General features: G+C 36.4%; 1 protein-coding gene across 2 annotated transcripts in view; it reads left to right on the top strand.

The window, feature by feature from the left end:
• The window catches only part of USO1 (USO1 vesicle transport factor), an 88,793-nt gene that overhangs the window by 35,808 nt on the left and 31,764 nt on the right, over positions 1 to 21,221 (top strand). For both annotated transcript variants that reach the window (XM_007998916.3, XM_073017410.1), the window contains 4 exons: positions 10,042 to 10,142; positions 10,424 to 10,526; positions 10,684 to 10,739; positions 14,304 to 14,424. In XM_007998916.3, coding sequence (XP_007997107.1) covers positions 10,042 to 10,142; positions 10,424 to 10,526; positions 10,684 to 10,739; positions 14,304 to 14,424 — 381 coding nt within the window. The remainder of the gene's footprint in view (positions 1 to 10,041; positions 10,143 to 10,423; positions 10,527 to 10,683; positions 10,740 to 14,303; positions 14,425 to 21,221) is intronic.

A 21,221-nucleotide genomic window follows, 5' to 3' on the forward strand; every position in this document is an offset into this window, starting at 1 on the left:
AGCAATTCTCGTGCCTCAGCCTCCAAAGTAGCCGGGATTACAGGCGTGCGCCACCACACCCAGCTAATTTTTCTATTTTTAGTAGAGACAGAGTTTCACCATGTTGGCCAGGTTGGTCTTGATCTCCAGACCTCATGATCCTCCCTCCTTGGCCTCCCAAAGTGTTGGGATTACAGGCGTGAGCCACCACCGTGCCCAACCAGAACAATATTTTTTAATACATTTTTTCCTTCCTTTTTTTTTTTAAGTATTTCTTAGATTTTTAATTCAATAAATTATGGCCAATTTTTCTTTATTTTTCTAAATGGGTTCTTCATTGAATCATATAATTCACATAACTAGTTTATAGAATATTCAGATAAATGTTAAAAAGTATATGTGTACCTGGCCAGGCACAGTGATTCACCCTGCACTTTGGAAGGCCGAGGCAGGCGGATCACAAGATCAGGAGATCAAGACCATCCTGGCTAACACAGTGAAACCCTGTCTCTACTGAAAATACAAAAAATTAGCCAGGCGTGGTGGCGGGCCCCTGTAGTCCCAGCTACTCAAGAGGCTGAAGCAGGAGAATGGCGTGAACCTGGGAGGCGGAGCTTGCAGTGAGCCGAGATCACGCCGCTGCACTCCAGCCCGGGAGACAGTGCGAGACTCCTTCTCAAAAAATAAAAAAAAGTATACGTGTACCTGTTCAATTAACTACCAGTATAAATGAAGATTATTTGATACTTCTTCACTCTGAGTTAGGACTCTTTTTATTAGGATATCTCGTTTATAAAGCAATTTCCTTTTTTCATAATATAGGTTGTGAACTTAGTATAAAGTAGATTTCCAAAGAGAAGATCCAGAAATGTTTTTAAACATTGTTTACATCTCTGGAAAAAGTACTACTAGAAATATATTTTTGCCGGGCGCGGTGGCTCAAGCCTGTAATCCCAGCACTTTGGGAGGCCGAGACGGGCGGATCATGAGGTCAGGAGATCGAAACCATCCTGGCTAACACGGTGAAACCCCGTCTCCACTAAAAAAATACAAAAAAAAAAAAACTAGCCGGGCGAGGTGGCGGGCGCCTGTAGTCCCAGCTACTCGGGAGGCTGAGGCAGGAGAATGGCGTAAACCCGGGAGGCGGGGCTTGCAGTGAGCTGAGATCCGGCCACTGCACTCCAGCCCGGGAGACAGAGCGAGACTCTGTCTCAAAAAAAAAAAAAAAAAAAGAAATATATTTTTAGAGTAAATGTATCTATGCATGTGTACTTAAATGCCAGTCATATGAACAGGCCTGAAAACTATCCAGAGCTATACAAATGATGGTTCAACTTAACGATTTTTTGACTTACGATGGTGTGAAAGCAATATGCATTCAGTAGAATCTATACTTCGAGTACCCATACAGCCATTCTGTTTTTTCACCTTCAGTACAGTAGTCAGCAAATTACATGAGATAGTCAATACTTCATTATAAAATAGGATTTCTGTTATGTTTTGCCCAGCTGTAGGATAATGTAAGTGTTCTGGGCACATTTAGAGTAGGTTAAACATATTAAATACATTTTCAACCTATGATATTTTCAGTTTATGATGGGCTTATCAGGACATAACCCCATTGTAAGTTGAGGAGCATCTGTGTAAGTACTTAGAATGGGCATTTTTTTATTTTACATGCCTATCTTAAATTTGTTTTTACTATGGTAACAAAGGGCCATTTCATTTTTATCTTATTTTTTTCATTTACCTTACAATAAATGGTCATTTACTTTTACAGGTTATAAATACACAATATAGTATATAAACTGTAGGCTATAAAAAACTTAGCTCTAAAGGTTGTAATCTAATGATTACTGATGAGGGAAGATGGGTTTACTTGTTTCATGCCTTTGCTTACACATATAATAGGTATAATTTCTCATGGTTCTAGTTTTTGTTCACAACTTTCAGATATTAGTGTAGTAGTTTATAGTAGTTGTAGCTTAATTTACTGCTACATTGAAAGCTTTGTGTATTACCTTAATTGCTTAGCTAATTTGGGGATACTTCATTAAAGTTCAGAAGTGCTGTCTTATGACTAACTTAAAAGAAATGGCGTTATGTCTCACACTTTTTAAAATTGACAGTGTTAAACCAGAAGGAACAATTGATCCTTGGAATAGGACCATATTTTACTAGTTCAATTCAAAATGTAAATTTTAATTCTATACTGATAAGCTACAGCATATTATACAATATAACTGCAGAATAAATTAAAGATATTAACTCTGCTTCTTGCTGAGTCACTTGCTTGTGCCCAGTGCAAACACTGAATTAAACTTTTTCTGGTATTAGACCTGCCTTCCTTGAAGCATAGCACAGAAGTTCTAGAGAGTGCTCTGTATTAAAACAGGTTCATAGTTAAATAAACATAAATACTATGTTCCCCTCTGAAGTTTCATAAAGTTTACACTGGTCTAGTAAGTGCTGAGAAGCCTGCAGTGAAGAAACCTGTTCAACTTTAATCCAAATATATTTGTCCACAGGGGCTTACTTCTGCCACATACTTATTAACGTGCCATACTATCCTTTGTTTTGAAATATACTAACCAAGGCTTGGTTAGTTGCTTGTGTTTACATACATAAAAATATTTCAGCATTTTAAAATACATTTTAGGGGAAGAATCCATCAAGTCTATATATGGTTTTTTTCTTCCTTTTAAAATTTGTTTGTAATTTTTAATGTTTTCCCAAATGTCAATAACTATAATTTTTAGCTTTTCTCACGAGGTCACAAACTTTTGACCCAAGGGCATTGTCTGTCTTATAAGCAAGGCTGTTTGACCCATATAGTATTTTAAGTAATGTGACTAAGTTGCCAATATTATAAATTGGGAGCTTTGTGTCAATGTTTGTATTTTAGACTTCATTTTTTAAAAACCTGAAGATTGACAATACCTGGATCTGCATTCCTACGTGGCAACAGGCAGCTGGAACTGAGTAACTGCTGTTTTCCTTAGATAGGGCATATACTCCCCATTCTGTAATGTTAGCCTGCTTCACTCACTCCCATTACTGTCTTTTGTTTATAGTCAAGTTTTCATTCTCTACTATCTTCACACCACTGAGATAAAAATACTTATACTATAAATTATTTTCAAACGCATGATTTTTTAAGCTATATATCCCATTCAACAAATATGACTACATGCAAACGGAAAATAGCCCTACAAAGCACCCATGACTAAGTTAATGTTGCTGTGATTTTAATTTCTAGAGAGAGACAATTCTGAGAGAGAATATTACTTGTCTTTTGAACATAGATTTCTGATGTATTTGGAGAGCAATGCATTTGACATGCATTCCCCATGGGCCCTTTTTGTATAATTTCTTTATCTGCTTTTTTATCTATACAATTTCACTAGAATTTGGCTAACATTGCCACGATTTGTTAGGGTTCTGGGGTGGCTTAAAAAACAAGGTAGGCTCGTTAGCCCACTAGCTCTTGTGACATCTTATTGGGTACGTAGCATTTACCATACTGTGGCAATCAGGACTTCTGTTCATAGCCGATTCTAAAGATGAAAGTTTTCAAAAGATTCTGTAAGCTCCCAAGTTCCCATATCGTTTCCAATTTTTTCACAGTCTCCTTTTCCATCAGTCTGTCAACTTGTAAATAAAATGGGAAGGGTGGTGGCCGGGCACGGTGGCTCATGCCTGTAATCCCAGCACTTTGGGAGGCCGAGGCGGGTGGATCATGAGGTCAGGAGATCGAGACCATCCTGACTAACACGGTGAAACTCCGTCTCTACTAAAAAAAAATACAAAAAATTAGACGGGCATGGTGGCAAGCGCCTATAGTCCCAGCTACTTGGGAGGCTGAGGCAGGAGAATGGCCTAAACCCAGGAGGCGGAGCTTGCAGTGAGCTGAGATCACGCCCCTGCACTCCAGACTGGGAGAGAGAGCAAGACTCCGTCTCAAAAAATAAATTAATTAATTAAATAAAATAAAATGGGAAGGTTATGCAGTTATTGCTACTTATCTGGTATCAGTTTTTTGTTTGTTTGTTTGTTTTTCAACTCCATTCATAAGTTCACCTTTGAGCTTTGAAAATCATAATTTACCAAGCAAGATTTTACCTTCAAGCATGTGTAAGTAATTAGGACACAATTTTACCAGCTCACAAAGGAACAACAGGAAATCCTTTAAGCAGATCTGTAGCAGAGAATGTCCCTTAAATCCACTCTAGTTATATTTGAGTATTAGGCTTCCTTATGATTATTATCAGGCCTTTGTAGCATCAACCCTGTGCCACCTTAACTCAATACCCTCAATGTATCTGTGATTATGTAGTAACATGATAGCTTTCAAGTGTACTTTTGGTGTTTTTGTTTTGTTTTGTTGCGTTTTTATCCTTTTATCCTCTCCTACCTATTTTCCTGAAGTGGAAATAGTGACTGCTTCCCAATATAATTCTTCTGAAGCCACCACTAACCTAAAAAATAAAACTAATTAAAATAAAGTCAGTTTACTTTTATTTAGAGTCCAATCATAAACTCAGTTACTTTTTTTGATAGGTTGCATATAACTTTTATGAGAAACAGAAAACTATAAGGTAAAATATCAAGACTTATTCACAGACAACTTTCTGGAAATACAGGATATACTTTTTCATCTTTCGCATCTTGGTGATAATACTTACTAATGGTAACCTTATAAGAATCCAAAATTCTGAATCATCAAAGGAAGATTGTTAGGTTCTGTTTCACTTGAAAATTTAGTAATACATATATAGCTTATGTTGTAAATCTTAGGACCACTGTACTCAAGTGAGGGCAATTTACCCTCCTTTACCCCACTCCACTCCTAGTACATTTGGCAATGTCTGGAGACATTTTTCATTGTCACACTAAGAGGAAGTAAGACAGTGCTACTGCGTCTAGTTGGTAAGGTCAGAGACAGTGCTAAACATCTTAAACTGCATGGGGAGTACAGCAAAGGCTTACCTGGCCAGAAGTGTCAGTAGTGCCAAGGTTGAGAAATCCTGTCTTGGGGATGATGATTTTGATGATGGTGATGATGACGATGCTTCTATTATTGAGCACACTATTTACCAAGCCCTATGCTAGGTGTTTTACTTATTTTAAATCCTCACAGAAAACCCCAGTGAAGAAGTTATCTCCATTTTACAAATAAGGAAACCAAGACTTGACGGAGTTAGGCTACTTGCCCAAAGTAACGTGGCTATTAAGTGGTTGAATGTGAGTTTAACTGGTCTTACTCAAAAATCTTTGTGAGCTTCTTCCATTATACTGTACTGCTACTCAGTAAAGTATTTAACTACTCAACCCTAGTCATTTTGTAAATGAATGGAAATTACCTCTACCTGTGTTAGTAATGTACTTCCATTTCTTGAAGTTAAGTTCAGAGGGGATTCTACTTATTAGTATTTGACAGTCAGTCACTTCTTTCTCATTGAATACTTTCTTCATTTGTTTGTCAGTCTCCAAAGTCTCCTGACTTTCTTCCTTTTTCATTGGTTACTCTTTGTCTCCTTCACAGTTTTCCTCCTCATCTCCCCAACCTCTTAACATTGGAATGCCACAAGGCACAGATTTCTTTCCTTTCCTCTTCCCTCCCTTGTTGATTTCATCTAGGCTTGTAACTTCAAATGTAATTTATATGCTTGCCACTCAAATGTATATGTCCAACCCAGACCTCTCCACTGAAGTTCATCATTGTATATTCAAATATTCACTCAAAGCTTTACTTAGATAACCCCCAACACACATACAGCTCTATTGACATCTAATTAATGTACAATAACAAACATATGTAAATAATTTGATTACTTTTGATATATGTATAAACTCGTGGAACCATCAACACCACCACCACCACCACCACCAAAATAGTGAACCCATCCAAAGGTTGTTTGTAATCCACAGCTTCTCCTTTTGGCCCCCTTTCAGTCACAGTCTGCTTTCTGTATTTTTCTAGGGTTTTATATAAGTGAGATGATACAGTATATTCTCTTTTTGGTTGTGGGGGGACATCTGTTTTCTTTCAGTCAGCATAATTATTTTGAATTTATTCCATGTTGTATATCAGTAGTTCATTTTTTTTTATTGCTGAGTAGAATTTTGTTGTATTATCCTCATTAGCATATGGATTGTTTCCAGTTTTTGGTTATCAAATTTTGATTGGGTCTATTTTTACCAAATATTTTCTTTTGTAATTTAATCTTTTTATGTTCTGTTTATGAATGCTATAAACATTTACGTACTATTCATGCGTGAATATGTTTTTCTTGCTCTTCAGAAGAGAATGGCTAAGTGATATAGTAGGTTTATGTTTGACTATAAAAAGCTGCTAAAACATTTTTCAAAGTATTTGTACCATTTTACATTTCCTCCCATAGTGTTTGTGTCTCAGTTCTTCCATATACTCTCCAACATTTGGCATGATTAACTTTTTAAAATTTTAACTGTTCTAATACATGTGTGGTGGCCTCCCATTGTAGTTTTAATTTGTAATTTCTTAATGAATGTGGATGTCGAACAACGTATGTGAATTTTTTTTTTTTTTTGTCATCCATATATCTTTTTTCTTTGGTGAAGTGTTTTATTTAGATCTTTTGCCTGTTTTTTACTGGGTTGTCTTACACTTGAGTTATAATCGTTCTTTATGTATTCTGTTTTCAAGTCCTTTGTGACATATATTTCACAAGTTTTTTTTCTTTTTCTGTGACATTTCTTTCTTTGGAATAGCAAAAATAACATTTTGATTGGGTCCATTTTGTCAATTTTTCCTTTTATAATTTAGACTTTTTGTATCTTATTTATGAAATCCTTGCCAAATCTAAGGTCACTAAGATTTTCTCCTATGTTTTCTTTTAAAAGTTTTATAACTCTTGGCCAGGCACGGTGGCTCACGCCTGTAATCCCAGCATTTTGGGAGGCCGAGGCGGGCAGATCACAAGGTCAGGAGATTGAGACCATCCTGGCTAACATAGTAAAACCCCATCTCTACTAAAAATACAAAAAATTAGCCGGACATGGTGGTGGGTGCCTGTAGTCCCAGCTACGCAGGAGGCTGAGGCAGGAGAATGTCCAGAACCTGGGAGAAGGAGCTTGCAGTGAGCCAAGATCGCACCACTGCACTCCAGCCTGGGCGACAGAGCGAGACTCCGTCTTGAAAATAAAAAATAAAAAAATAAGTTTTATAACTCTTACAATTAGGTCTGTAGTTAATTTCTAGTTTCACACTTAGGTCCATCATCCATTTTGAGTTAATGGATTTATTTCTGGACTTTCTGTTCTCGTCTATTGATCTGTATGTGGCATCATCTTGATTACTGTAGCTGTATAATAAATCTTGAAATTATGTAGTGTTAAGTCCTCCAACTTTGTTGTTCAGGATTGTTTTGACTGTTAGGTTTTTTGCATTTGCATACCAGTTTTAGAATCAGCTTGTGAATTTCTACAGAAAAGGCCAACTGAGAATTTGATTGGGATTCTGTTGACTGTAGATCAATTTGTGAAAAACTCATACAAAAATATTGCACCCTTCTAATACAAGAACACAGTATATCTCTGTTTTTGCAGGTCTTCTTTATTTTTTTTTCTCCTTTTTTGGGACAGGGTCTTACTTTGTCACCCAGGCTAGAGTGCAGTGGTACAATCATAGCTCACTGCAGCCTCAAACTCCTGGGCTCAAGGGATCCTCCCACCTCAGCCTCCCCAGTAGCTGGTACTACAGGCATGTGCCACCATGCCAGCCTAAATTTTTGGTTTTTGTAGAGACAAGTTCTCACTATGTTGCCCAGGCTGGTCTTGAATTCCTGAGCTTAAGCAATTCTACCTCAGCCTCCCACAGTTCTAGGATTACAGGTGGGAGCCACTGTGCCTGGCCTGTTCTTTAATTTCTCTCAGCAGTGTTTTGGAGTTTTCAGAGTATAAGTAGCGCATACCTATTGTCAAATGTTTTTGTTGATGCTATTGTAAGTGGTACTGTTTTTTGAATTTTAATTTCTAATTGTTGTTACTAGTGTTTATTAATAGAAATACAATTAATTTTGTGTATGACCTTTTACCCTGCAACTTGCTAAGCTTACTTATTAGTTCTATTAGCTCTTTTGTAGATTCCATAATACTTTCCTCATAGACAAACATGTCATCTGTAAATAAAGACAGTTTTACTTCTTCTTTTCTAATCTGTATGCCTTTTCTTTTTCCTGCCTTATGACATTGACTAGGATCTCCAGTACAATGTTGACTAGAATTGATGAGATTGGACATTCTTGCCTCCTTCTGATCTTAAAGAGGAAAACATTCAGTCTTTCACCATTAAGTATGATGTTAGCTATAAGGTTTTTGTAGTTGCACTTTGTCATCCAGTCTTGTGACTTTAAATATCATTTATATGTTTACCACTCTAATATGTGTATCCAACACAGACTTCTCCACTGATATCTATGTTAGTATTTATCCAGCTTCTTACTTGGTATGTCCATTTGGATTTTTATAAGATATCTCAAACTTTATATGTCCAAAACTAAAGTTCTGATTCTCTGTATACTTCCAACTTGCTTCTCCCATGGTGTTTCCAGTCTCAGTAAATGGCAGCGCTATCCTAGTTTTCTAGACCAAAAGCTTGGAATCACTCTTCCTTTTCTTTCTTCCTGACTCTCCACACTCCTCTGTGCAACATGTCACCAAATCATATTCCCTTGTAATAAAAATTATGACATCTAAGGTCTAAGCCACCTTCACGTGACTATCTTGGTAATGCTTCCTGACTTGTCTCCCTTTTTTCCTTACTCAGTGACATTCTGTTCTCAGCATAGCAACCAGAGTAATCCTTTTAAAACTAAAGTATTTTGTTGTTGTTGTTGTTTAAATAATATGATTTTCAGGCTCAAAAGCAGTGAATTCTTTAAGAGAAATATTTCTTGGAGTTTCTGAAGGATAAACCCAGCATATTTAGGTAATTAATCAATTGGAAAACATTTCATTTCTACTTTTGGTCTCTTCTTTTTCCTCTGTAAACAATTAGATGGGATTATGACTGTCTTGACTGTCAATCTTGGATTGTTGCTTTTCCTGTCATCTGCTGGGTTTTTTCCCTCACATTTAGAAAAGAACTTTCTGAGGGATAATGGGTTTGATCTTGACTGCCAGCTCCATTGGCTTATAGTCACTTACTGGGGTACTATATGGAAAAGGATTCTGATGCTCAGCCAGTGCTGTGATTAATTAGCTGTGTCTGGTGTGAGTGAGAGAATGGGAAGTAGTATGCTTGCATCTCTAATTTGAGTTTATAATACAGGCAGATCTTAAGTAATTTGCTTTGGAAGTTGTTGCTTTCATTTTTTGTGATCCTTTACTTTTTTTTTTTGACGTAGTACATTGAAACAACAAATACTTTAATTAAAAGACATTTAAACACTAAAGACAAATGTAAAATCCTTTAAACAATAAAGAAATTAGATGTCAAATTCTGATTTTATTGCCAAAGAATTTTGTAGGAGATATATATGCAAAAGATACTGAGAAATCTGGAGTAGATTGGTTTAATTTCATAATTAAATTATTTAACCCAGTAACACTAACAGTCAGCAAGGACTATATGTTCAATATTGTTTTAGGGACAAGGGTTTTGAGATACAACTTATATACAATAAAATTTAGTCTGAATTGTAGTCTGAGTTTGGGCAGAAGTATACAAAAGTGTAACCACTACCACATTCTAGATAGACTATTTCTATCCCAAGTTGTTTCCTTATGCGCTAATAGAAGGGTAACCAAAAAATGTCCTTGAGAAAATATGAATATTTAAATATCCTTTTTTAAGATATCATATTTAAATATTTAACCAATAAAATGTATTTAAATGAATTTGAACATTATTTTAAGGATATAGCTTTACATAATAATTGTGATACTGCTGCCAGCCACACTGTTCCAGTGTTGAATTGTTTACCAGGAAAATTATCATTTATGCTTAACACTTCAATGAAAAGATAATTTAAAATAACCTACTATTAAATTGAGATTCTTTATTTTTGAATATTACAGAAGAAAATTCCACAAGACAGAGTGAAGATTTGGGAAGCCAATTTACAGAAATTTTCATTAAGCAGCAAGAAAATGTCACTCTTCTGTTATCTTTATTGGAGGTAAATAGGGAACCTTGATGTTTTTGTCATCTTAATAAGCTGCTTTTGTTGCCTTTTGGTTGTTATTGAGGAAGTAACATGTATATATCTTTAAAGGTAGTGAAGTTTATTGTATTATAACAAGAGATCCACATGCATGTTTCAAGAACTATGTAATCAAAGTATGCTACACTTGCATGTTTTACTTGTAGTTTCTGGTACAAATTACTATTAGTGGAAAAGATGTTTTTCTTGAAAATGTGAATTATAGATGTTAAATATTTTAAATTCTCATATTGCAGGAGTTTGATTTCCATGTCCGCTGGCCTGGTGTGAAGCTCCTTACTTCTCTTTTAAAACAACTAGGGCCTCAGGTGCAACAAATTATTTTAGTCAGTCCTATGGGTAAGTGACTTACCTGTTTTATATTATTTTGATTAAAACATGAGTATAATTTCCTAGAGAAAGGGACTGAAATGGTGTGTTAGTAAATTGTTAATAATTTGAGTCACTATTTGTATTTTTGGTCTGCCAGCATTTTTCACATGGTTGTATGTTCTAGGTGTTTCAAGATTGATGGACTTACTAGCGGATTCCAGGGAAGTTATACGTAATGACGTAAGTTAAATTTGAAAAAGAAATACAAAAATATGTGGCTTTTTTTTCTCTCGCATATCCTTGTTGTTGAGTTTTAGGAAGTTAGAGTTAGAAAGTTGGAGTAATGACTTAAAAAAAAAATTTTTTTTTTAATTCAAAATTAGAGATGGGGGTCTCTCTATGTTGCCCAGGTTTGTCTTGAATTTCTGGGCTCGAGCAGTCCTCCCATCTCGGCCTCCCAAGATGCTGGGATTACAGACATGAGCCACTGAGCCTGGCTGGAGTAATGACCTTTTAAAGTTGTATACAAGGCCACATTGTTTCATTCTTTTCTGGCTATCCAGTATTTTGGGTTAGACAAACCATTTTGCCATTCAAATTTCTTTCTTTCATTAGTTTAGGATTTCTTATACTATCTGCTGAAAGGTTGTATTTGACACCAAACTCTACCTCCAGAATTTCCTTTTCCTCCTAAAGAGTAGAGGAGATACCTCCAGACATTGAACTGTGTAAACCCAACAAAGCATTATGTTTGGAATCCTCGCCCTTATTTGATTGAGTGTGTATTTCTTTTTTTTTTTTTTTTTTTTTTTTTTTTTTTTTTTTTTTTTTTTTTTTGAGACGGAGTCTCGCTCTGTCGCCCAGGCTGGAGCTCAGTGGCCGGATCTCAGCTCACTGCAAGCTCCGCCTCCCGGGTTCCGGTCATTCTCCTGCCTCAGCCTCCCGAGTAGCTGGGACTACAGGCGCCCGCCACCTCGCCCGGCTAGTTTTTTGTATTTTTTAGTAGAGACGGGGTTTCACCCTGTTAGCCAGGATGGTCTCGATCTCCTGACCTCGTGATCCGCCCGCCTCGGCCTCCCAAAGTGCTGGGATTACAGGCTTGAGCCACCGCGCCCGGCGATTGAGTGTGTATTTCTAAGGATTTGCCTTGTTAATCATGGAGCATGATTTGCTTTGGACTTATTTTCCATTCTGATTTATTTTATATTTGCATATAAGTGTGAATATTTTTGTATTGATGCTGTATGTTTTGGTGCATAAGCATTTTTCTCTATTGTTACCTGTAACTTCATAAAAATTCTGTAATACTTAAAATAGCAATTAGAAAAATTAAATTCTGGAGCTAGGAGATCATATCAAGCTGATTAAGTCTCCATATTTATAGTGAAATGCCCAAGACCCACAGAACCAAGTGAAGTTAAGTGTTCTTTGTTAGCCATATCTTACTCATCTTTTTATTTATGGTATTGGCCCTACGACTTTTTCATCATAAGTCTTAGTAAATATCATTTGGATTGCTCTTAGCCTTATAACTGGTTAATGACAAAGCAGAGACAAAACTGAAGCATTCTTAACTCAGTCTATGGATACAGTTTTTAAAATTTGTTGTACTTAAAATTTTGTAATATGTGTATCGATTCAGTATTATAGGTAGTGAACTTAATATAGTATGTAACTTACGAGAAGGACATTTTTTATCTTTAGTATTTAAATGTCATGTTTTAGGAATTGTCTTACTTAAATAGTTATCTATCTATTAGGAATTTGGGATATCTTTCCTTGACTAAAATCTGATTGTGTATCTTTAAAGCTTCTGTTCTTTTCATGTCCCACAGTTTAAATAAGAGGATATCATGCAAATCATAAATTACGTCTCCCCACATCTTTTAATTTCATTACCACTTATTTTCATTTTCAGATATAAAAGTGCTCTTTAAAAATAACTGCATTAGGCCAGGCGTGGTGGCTCACACCTATAATCCCAGCACTTTGGAAGGCCGAGACGGGTGGATCACCTGAGGTCAGGAGTTTGAGACCAGCCTGGTCAACATGGTGAAATCCCGTCTCACTAAACATACAAAAAATTAACTGGGCAAAGTGGCAGGCACCTGTAATACCAGCTACTTGGGAATCTGAGGCAGGAGAATCGCTTGAACCTGGGAGGCGGAGGTTGCAGTGAGTCGAGACTGTGCCATTGCACTCCAGCCTGGGCAACAAGAAAAAAACTCTGTCTCAAAAAAATAATAATAATAACTGAATTAATTCTGAAATCTCCTGTTTTCCTTTAACTCTTTACCTTTTTATTCTGCTCCTAACCTTTTTTCCTCAACTTTTATTTGAGATGGAGAAATAAGTGTCTATTTATATTGGTTTTTATTAATTTTATGATTGCAGATTAAGTTCTGTTTTAGTTGTAATGTTTAGATTTTTGGTTTTTACATGTTTTGTAGCCATATATTTTTATTTTGATAAACCTATTCAAGAGGATAAAGAGAAAAGAAACTAAAATATACTAAGACCTTGAAAGCTAGTGGGTTCTGTAGAACTTATCTCCTTTAGTCTTTATAAAAACTTGTGACAAAGATATTACATGAGTATACTATAAATTCATGTAATTTGCTTAAAGTTGGCACAACTAGTCAGTAGGGCAACCAGTTTTTTTTTGTTTTTTTTTTTTTTTCATTAGTTTTTGAGGAACAGGCAGTGTTTGGGCAACCAGTTTTTAAACCCACTTTATCTAACTCAGAGCCTAAATGTTTTCTCCACTGTATTTCTTCTTCTCTTTGTTAGTAGTTAAAACTGAAATTGGCAGCATTAAGTGGGAGAATTTGACATCCAAAAATAACTGTTTTCACCTTTTTCTCCCATATTAATGTTGAAAGTTGACAAGAAAATGAGTGGAATAAGCCCAATAAAGTCATGGGCATTTTTTGTCTTATATGAATACTTACCTACTCAGTACTGATAGCCAACAGCTGGTTTGCCTCTGTGGGACTTTTTTATTACCTATTTGCTATTCTTCTTCCTCTACAATAATATCTGTGCTTTTTTCGTAAAATATTTCTTGTATCTTTTACCATCATGCTATTATTTAACACTTAGGGGCTCATAAATTGCTTAATACCAAAATAAGCAAAAATGGGAATAGTGAGTTTTTCTTGAATGATAAAGAGATTATAAAATATGTAAACTATATCCAGCTTACCAGGAGCTGAGAAAAACTGGAAGTCAGAGGCAAAGGCTGCTGTGAATTGTCTTGTGTTGGACATGCCATTCGTAAAGCATCAATTTTCATCTTCCTTTTTTCTTTTGACTTAGAATCAAGTTTTGGGGATTTGGAGGCCAGATATTTACAAGAATTTCTGAACTTTCTCTACTAGAATTTGGTGGTGTTCATTGATTTATGTTATTGAATTGCAAGTTTTTCATTATTACTATTTTGAAGCATGTGCAGTGACATTCCTGAGACAGATACTTTCATGGTCAACTCTTAAGCTGCAATGAAAGCTATGTAGTGGTTAATGAATATAAAGGAATTCTGGCGTATTTATATCATAAAGTTGAAAGATAACTGACCTAGGAATTGTTAGATGAGGATTCTAGTCTAGTCTCTGTCTCTTTGAGATTTATAACCTTAGGGAGACAAATTGCTTAACTATTCTGTTCTTGTTTTCCTTATGTATAAAGTAAAGGAGTTGGACTTGCAAAATCCCTGCCAGTTCTAAAATTCTGTGATTTTTGAAGTAATTTTAAAATGTCTCATAAATGTTGTACTACACTAAACATTCTCTTTCTTCTGTATAGGGCGTCTTACTACTGCAGGCACTAACAAGAAGCAATGGTGCAATCCAGAAAATTGTTGCTTTTGAAAATGCTTTTGAGAGACTACTGGACATTATTTCAGAGGAGGGGAACAGTGATGGAGGTATAGTGTGAAGAAATTTGAAGACATTCCTTTTGTCCTCACTAAATTGTTAGGGTATAGGGAATACAGTTGGAGGGAGAAATGGGAACTCTTATTTATACTCTTTTTCTTTCACTATAGCATGTTGACTATCGATTTCTCTTTGTCCTGTTTCATATTTGTTAGGCTTTTGCAATCTAGGTTGGCGTCTTTCCTCATTTAGAAAATCTCACCTATATCTCTTCAAACACTGCATTGCTACATTTCTTCTATTTTTCTGAAGCTATAGATTATTATGCATGTCCTTTTGCAGATTTGATGATAGGGAGTTGAGTTGAAGGCAGAATTATATACTGAGTGGATAGGGAAGACACAATTGACAATTAATGGGAAAGGTTAGAAATAGTCTTTTGGAGAATAAGAGAGCTAGTTAACTGTTATAATTAGGAAGATTTTCAAAGTGATATGGACCCCAGCTGGGCTTGATGGCTCACACCTGTAATGCCAGCACTTTGGGAGGCCGAGGCGGGTGGATCACTTTAGGCCAGGAGTTCACAACCAGTCAGGCCAACATGGCAAAACCTCATCTCTACTAAAAATACAAAAATTAGCTGGGCGTGGTGGTAAACACCTGTGATCCCAGGTACCGGGGAGGCTGAGAAACAAGAATCACTTGAACCCGGGAGGTGGAGATTTCAGTGAGCTGAGATCACACCACTGTACTCCAGCCTGGGTAACAGAATGAGACTCTGCCTCAAAAAAGAAAAAGCGGGGGATAAGGGCCCCATTAAGGGTATTCACCATGATTTTACAACAGCACAAACTACTTGAGTATGTAATTTATTTTCTCCCCTAGCAGCACTCAGCTGCCTAGGTGCAAATATAGAAACAAAACTCATAGTTTTTCACAGGGTTGGGCCTTTTCTGGGAAGGTGCTATGAAAAGACAGTGAGACAAGAGAACAGAGTATATTCCACTCCTGTAGAGTGGAAGAAATGAAGATCTCTATAATCTAAGCTAGATAGGGAAGGAAATAAAAACAGAAGGGGGTTTCTAAAAGTAGGGAGAATGGCATCTGGTTGATGGACTAAGAGATTCAAGGAAGCCATAGAAAAAAATGTGTTGAAAATACTTGCGCCACAAAAATAGGTTTTAGTAAGAGAGGATTATCGCCAAAGATGAGGCAAAAAAAAACTGAGTGGTCTAGGTATTAGACAGGTTGCTGTTGAAATTAAAATTAAGTATGACAGCAGAGCTTAGAGAAAGAAGACTTTGAGCAAGATGCCAGTGATGTTTTCTGTGGTCAAAGGATGGTGACTATGAATTTGTTACATATCTGTAATGAGAAGTAATAAGAGATGGTACAGCCATATAGCCAAGCCTCGAGGGAACAGGAGTATTTTATGAGAGTAGAGGAACTATGGTCTCTCGAAAGTACACTGGGCTGGGAGGGTCATAGATTCAACATACTGACTCTAAGGTACATGGGATTGAGAACATGAATTAGTTTCACTTGAGAACATTGCAAGATAAAGCAGATTCTTTAAAGAAAAGGAGCATTTCAAGATATAATTGAGGTTATAGCGTGTTTTATTAACCAATATCTGAGAGTTGGCAATAGCATCATGAAAGGGTGTGAAAGGAGATTAAATGGGAGAGGGAAATGCAAACTATTGTAAAATGAAAAACTGGGAAAGCAGAGATGACCAGAGAGGTGTACATTTTTGGAGGCAATTGAAAATAGGGGTTTAAGGAAAGGTAGAATTTGCTAAGTTTTCCTAATTGCTAAGACAAGTCTCAGTGGCTCTTTGTAAGTGATTAGTGGCCATTAAGGCTCTAGGGTTCACTAAGATACACGCTGGAAAGAAGGCCTGCTAGTTGTAGTGAGGGCTTTTGACATGCCTTTTCCTTCAAAGCCTTCCGATGGTCCTAATGGCAGGCAATAATTTAATAGATATTTATGGTCCTACCTAAGAGGCAGATAGAGTGGTTCCTCCTCTTAAGATGAGGAGCCACGTGGTTCATCAATAGGAGGTAAGGAAGCCTCTAATCTGGAGAGATTAGGTCTGGTTAAATCAGGAATTCTTTAAAAGCATTTAAAATGTGCACCTTAAGCATTTTAAAGTTAAATGTAATAAAATAAAGGTGTATATTTATGTACTCGTCTTTGGAATAGGGCCAGAACTACTACTTTGAATCGGAGTATGCTGATTAAAGTTTTTCATCATCTTCCTTGCATACATCACACCTATAATATATCATGTAGGATTTGCATTTTGATTTCTTTAAAATAGATTGCAGGATATTTCTGGGTTTTTAAAATTACTTTTCTATCTTTTAGAATTGTATTATCCATATTTAACAGCTGTATTTTTAGTGACTTCCTTTCATTGAGTTTTGCCATAGACTTAAATTTAATTTTCAGAAAAATAACTGTTTTCACACATATTTTGGTAGTTTTATATAGTATTTAATTAATAACCAGTGCAAATAGCATGTTAGGTTTGTGAATGAAACAATTGATTCTTAGATACAATACCAAAAGTGTGATCCATAGAAAAAAATTGATAGATGAGACTTCATTAAAGCTGAAAACTTGTGTCCTGCAAAAGATTCTGTTGAGAGAATGAAAAGACACTTCACATACTGGAAGAAAGTATTTGCAAAACACATGTTTGAAAAGGGACTTGTATCTAAAATATATTTAGAACTCTTAAAACTGAAAAATAAGAAAATAACCCCATTTAAAGATAGGCATATGATCTGAACAGACATCTCACCAAAAAGATACACACATGGCAAATGACCATATGAAAAGATGCTCAACATTATATGTCACTAGGGAACTGCAAATTAAAACAATGAGATATCACTACATACCTTTTAGAATGAGGAAAACTAAAGAAAACATTGACAACACCAAATGATGGCGAAGATGTGGAACAACAAAAACACATTTGTTGCTGATAGGAATGCAAAATGGTACAACTACTTTAGAAAACAGTTTAGTGGTTTCTCACAAAGCTAAACATAGTGTTAGGACTCAACAATCACACTCTTTGGTATTTACCCAAATTAGTTTAAGACATATTCACACAAAAACCTGCACATTAATGTTACAGCACCTTTGTTGGTAATTGCCAAGATTTGGAAGCAACCAAGATGTCCTTCAGGAATTGAATGGATAGATAAACTGTACTACATCCATACAATGGAATGTTATTTAGCAATGAAAAGAAAAGGGTTATCAAACCATGAAAGGACATAAAGGAAGCATAAAGGCACATTGCTAAGTAAAATAAACCAGTCTGAAAAAGCTACATGATGTATTATTCCAACTATAGTTGACCCTTGAATAACTTAAGGTTTAGGGACACCAATGCCCCAGACAGTTGAAAATCTGCTTTTAACTTTTGACTCCCCCAAAACTTAACCAGTAATAGACTATGTTTACTAGAAGCCTTACCAATAATATAAGCAGTCAAGTAATACATTTTGCATGTTGTATGTATTATATACTGTATTCTTACAGTAAAATAAAGTAGAAAAAAGAAAACATTAAAATCAGAGGGAAGAGAAAATGTATTTGCTGTTCATTAAGTAAAGTGGATTATCATAAAGGTCTTCATCCTTGTCATCTTTATGTTGAGTAAGCTGAGGAACAAAAGGAAGGATTAGTCTTGCTGTTTCAGGGATGGCAGAGAGGAAGAAAACATACATATAAGTGGACCCATACAGTTCAGACCCAACTGTTTGAGAGTCGGCTGTATGTGACATTCTGGAAAAGGCAAGACTATGTGGACCATAAATATTTAGATCCGTGGTTGCCAGGGATTTGGGGATAGAGGAAGGAAGGGATGAATAGGTGAAGCTCAGGTTATTTTTTTAGGGCCATGAAACTATTCTGTATGATACTGTAATGGTGGAGACAAGAGATTATACTTTTGTTAAAACCCATAGAACTTTATAGCACAGAGAGTGAACCTTAATGTAAACTGTGGACTTTAATAATAGTGTATTAATATTTATGAATTGTAAGAAATGTACCATATTAATGCAATATATTAATGATGGGGGAACTGGAAAGTACAGGCATACATTGTCTCATTGCATTTCCCGGGGAGTATATTTTTTACCAACTGAAGGCTTGTGTCAACCCTGCATTGAATAAGTCTGTTGACTCCATTTATCCAACAGCACGCCCTCACTTCATGTCTCTGTTACAATTAATATTTCAAACGTTGCATTATTATATCTGTTACGGTGATGTGATCAGCGATTTTTGATGTTACTATTGTAATTGTTTTGGGGTACTACAAACAGTGCCCATATAAGAGGACAAACTTAAGCAAAAATGTTCTATGCATTCTGACAGCTCCACAGACCGGCCCATCCTTTCTCTCTCTCCCACTTTCCCCCCACCCCGCTCCCCACCACCGGCCTCCCTATTCCCTAAGACATAACAATATTGAAATCAGGCAAATTAATAACCCTACAGTGGCCTCTAAGTTTTGAAGTGAAAGAAGAGTTGTATATCTCTTACTTTTAATCAAAAGCTAGAAATGATTAAGCTTTCTCTGCTGAAGATACAGAGGAAGGCATGTTAAAAACTGAGGCCAGAAGCTAGACCTTTTGCACCAAATTGCCAAGTTGTGAATGTAAAGGAAACATTCTTGAAGAAAATAAAAAGGTCTACTCCAGTGAACACATGAATAATTAGAAAGCAAAACAGGCTTATTGCTGATATAGAGAGAGTTTTAGTAGTCCAGATTGAAAATGAAACCAGCCACAACACTTCATTAAGCCAAGCCTAATCCAGAGTGACACCCTGACTCTTCAATTCTTTGTAGACAGAGAGGTGAACAAACTGCACAAGGAAAGTTGGAAGAAGGGATGTTGTGTTAACAAGCATGAAACTAGCAGATGTTGCTGCATGAGATTTAAGGAAAGAAGCTGTCTCCTTAAATATTTAAGGAAAGAAGCTGTCTCCCTAACAAAAGTACGAGGCAAAGCAGCAAGTGCTGATGTAGAAACTTCAGCAAGTTTATCCAGAAGATTTAGTTAAAATAATTGATGAATTATGCTAAATTTTCAGTGTAGACAAAACAACCTTCTACTGGAAGAAGATGCCATCTAGAGCTTTTGTATCTGGAGAGAAGTCACCTCCAGGCTTCAGAGCTTCAAAGGACAAGCTGACTTTCTTGTTAAGAGCTAGTGCAGCTGTTGACTTTAAGTCGAAGCCAGCGCTCACTTACCATTCTGAAAATCCTAGGACCCTTAAATATACTAAATCTACTCTGCCTGCGCTCTATAAATGGACAACAAAGCCTGGAAGACAGCACATCTCTATGTAAGAGCATGATTTACTGAACACACATCTCTTACACATCTATTTAAGAGCATCTTTTTCTAAGCCCAGTGCTTTAAAAAAAAAAAAGATTTTCAAAATATTACTTCTCATTGACAATGCACCTGATCACCCAAGAGCTCTGATGGAGATGTACAAAGAGAATAATACTGTTTTCTTTTTTTTTTTTTGAGATGTCTCGCACTGTCACCTGGACTGGTGTGCAGTGGTGCAATCTCGTCTCACTGCAACCTCTGCCTCTTAGTTTCAAGTGATTCTCCTGCCTTAGCCTCCTGAATAGCTAACATTACAGGCACCCACTACTGTGCCTGGCTAATTTTTGTATTTTTTTTTTAGTAGAGACGGAGTGTCACTATCTTGGCCAGGCTGGTCTTGAACTCCTGACCTTGTGATTCACCTGCATGGCCTCCCAAAGTGCTGGGATTACAGATGTGAGACACTGTGCCCGGCCAATAATATTGTTTTCATGCTGTTAACACAACATGCATTTTGCAGCCCCTGGATCAAGGAGAAATTTTGACTTCCTTTTTTTTTTTTTTTTTTTTTTGAGATGGAGTCTTACTCTGTCCCCCAGGCTGGAGTGCAGTGGTACAATCTCGGCTCACGCAATTCTCGTACCTCAGCCTCGTGAGTAGCTGGGATTACAGGCATGCACCACCATTCCCAGCTAAATTTTGTAATTTAGTAGAGAGAGGGTTTCACCATGTTGGCCAGGCTGGCCTCGAACTCCTGACCTCAACTGATACATCCACCTCAGCCTCCCAAAGTGCTGGGATTATAGGCATGAGCCACTGCACCCAGCAATTTTGACTTTCAAGTCTTAATATTTAAGAAATACATTTCATAAAGCTATAGCTGCCATAGACAGTGATTTCTCTGATGCATCTGGGCAAAGTAAATTGAAAACCTTCTGGAAAGGATTTACCATTCTAGATACCATTAAGAACATTTGTAATTCGTGGGAAGTCAAGAGTTTGGAAGAAGTTGACTCCAACAACCGTCATGGATGACTTGGAGGGGTTAAAGACTTTAGTGGAGGAACCAACTGAAGATAAGGTATAAATAACAAGAGAATTAGAAGTGGAGCCTGAAAATGTGATTGAATTTTTGCAATCTCGTGATCAAACTTTAACAGATGAGAGGTTATAAGTTATGGATAAGCAAAGAAAGTGGTGAAGATGCTGTGAACGTTGGTGAAATGACAACAAAGGATTTAGAATATTACATCAGCTTAGTTGATAAAGCAGTGTCAGACTTTGAGAGAATTGACTCCAATTTTGAAAGAATTTCTACTGGGAGTAAAATGACTCACTGAAGGCTCAGGTGGTCATTAGCATTTTTTAGCAGTGAAATATTTTTAATTAAGGTATGTACATTCTTTGGACATAATGCTATTGCACACTTAATAAATTACATAGTGTAAACATAACTTTTGTATACACTAAGAAAC

This window comes from Chlorocebus sabaeus, chromosome 7 (assembly GCF_047675955.1).
Source record: "Chlorocebus sabaeus isolate Y175 chromosome 7, mChlSab1.0.hap1, whole genome shotgun sequence".
Taxonomy (NCBI): Eukaryota; Metazoa; Chordata; class Mammalia; order Primates; family Cercopithecidae; genus Chlorocebus; species Chlorocebus sabaeus.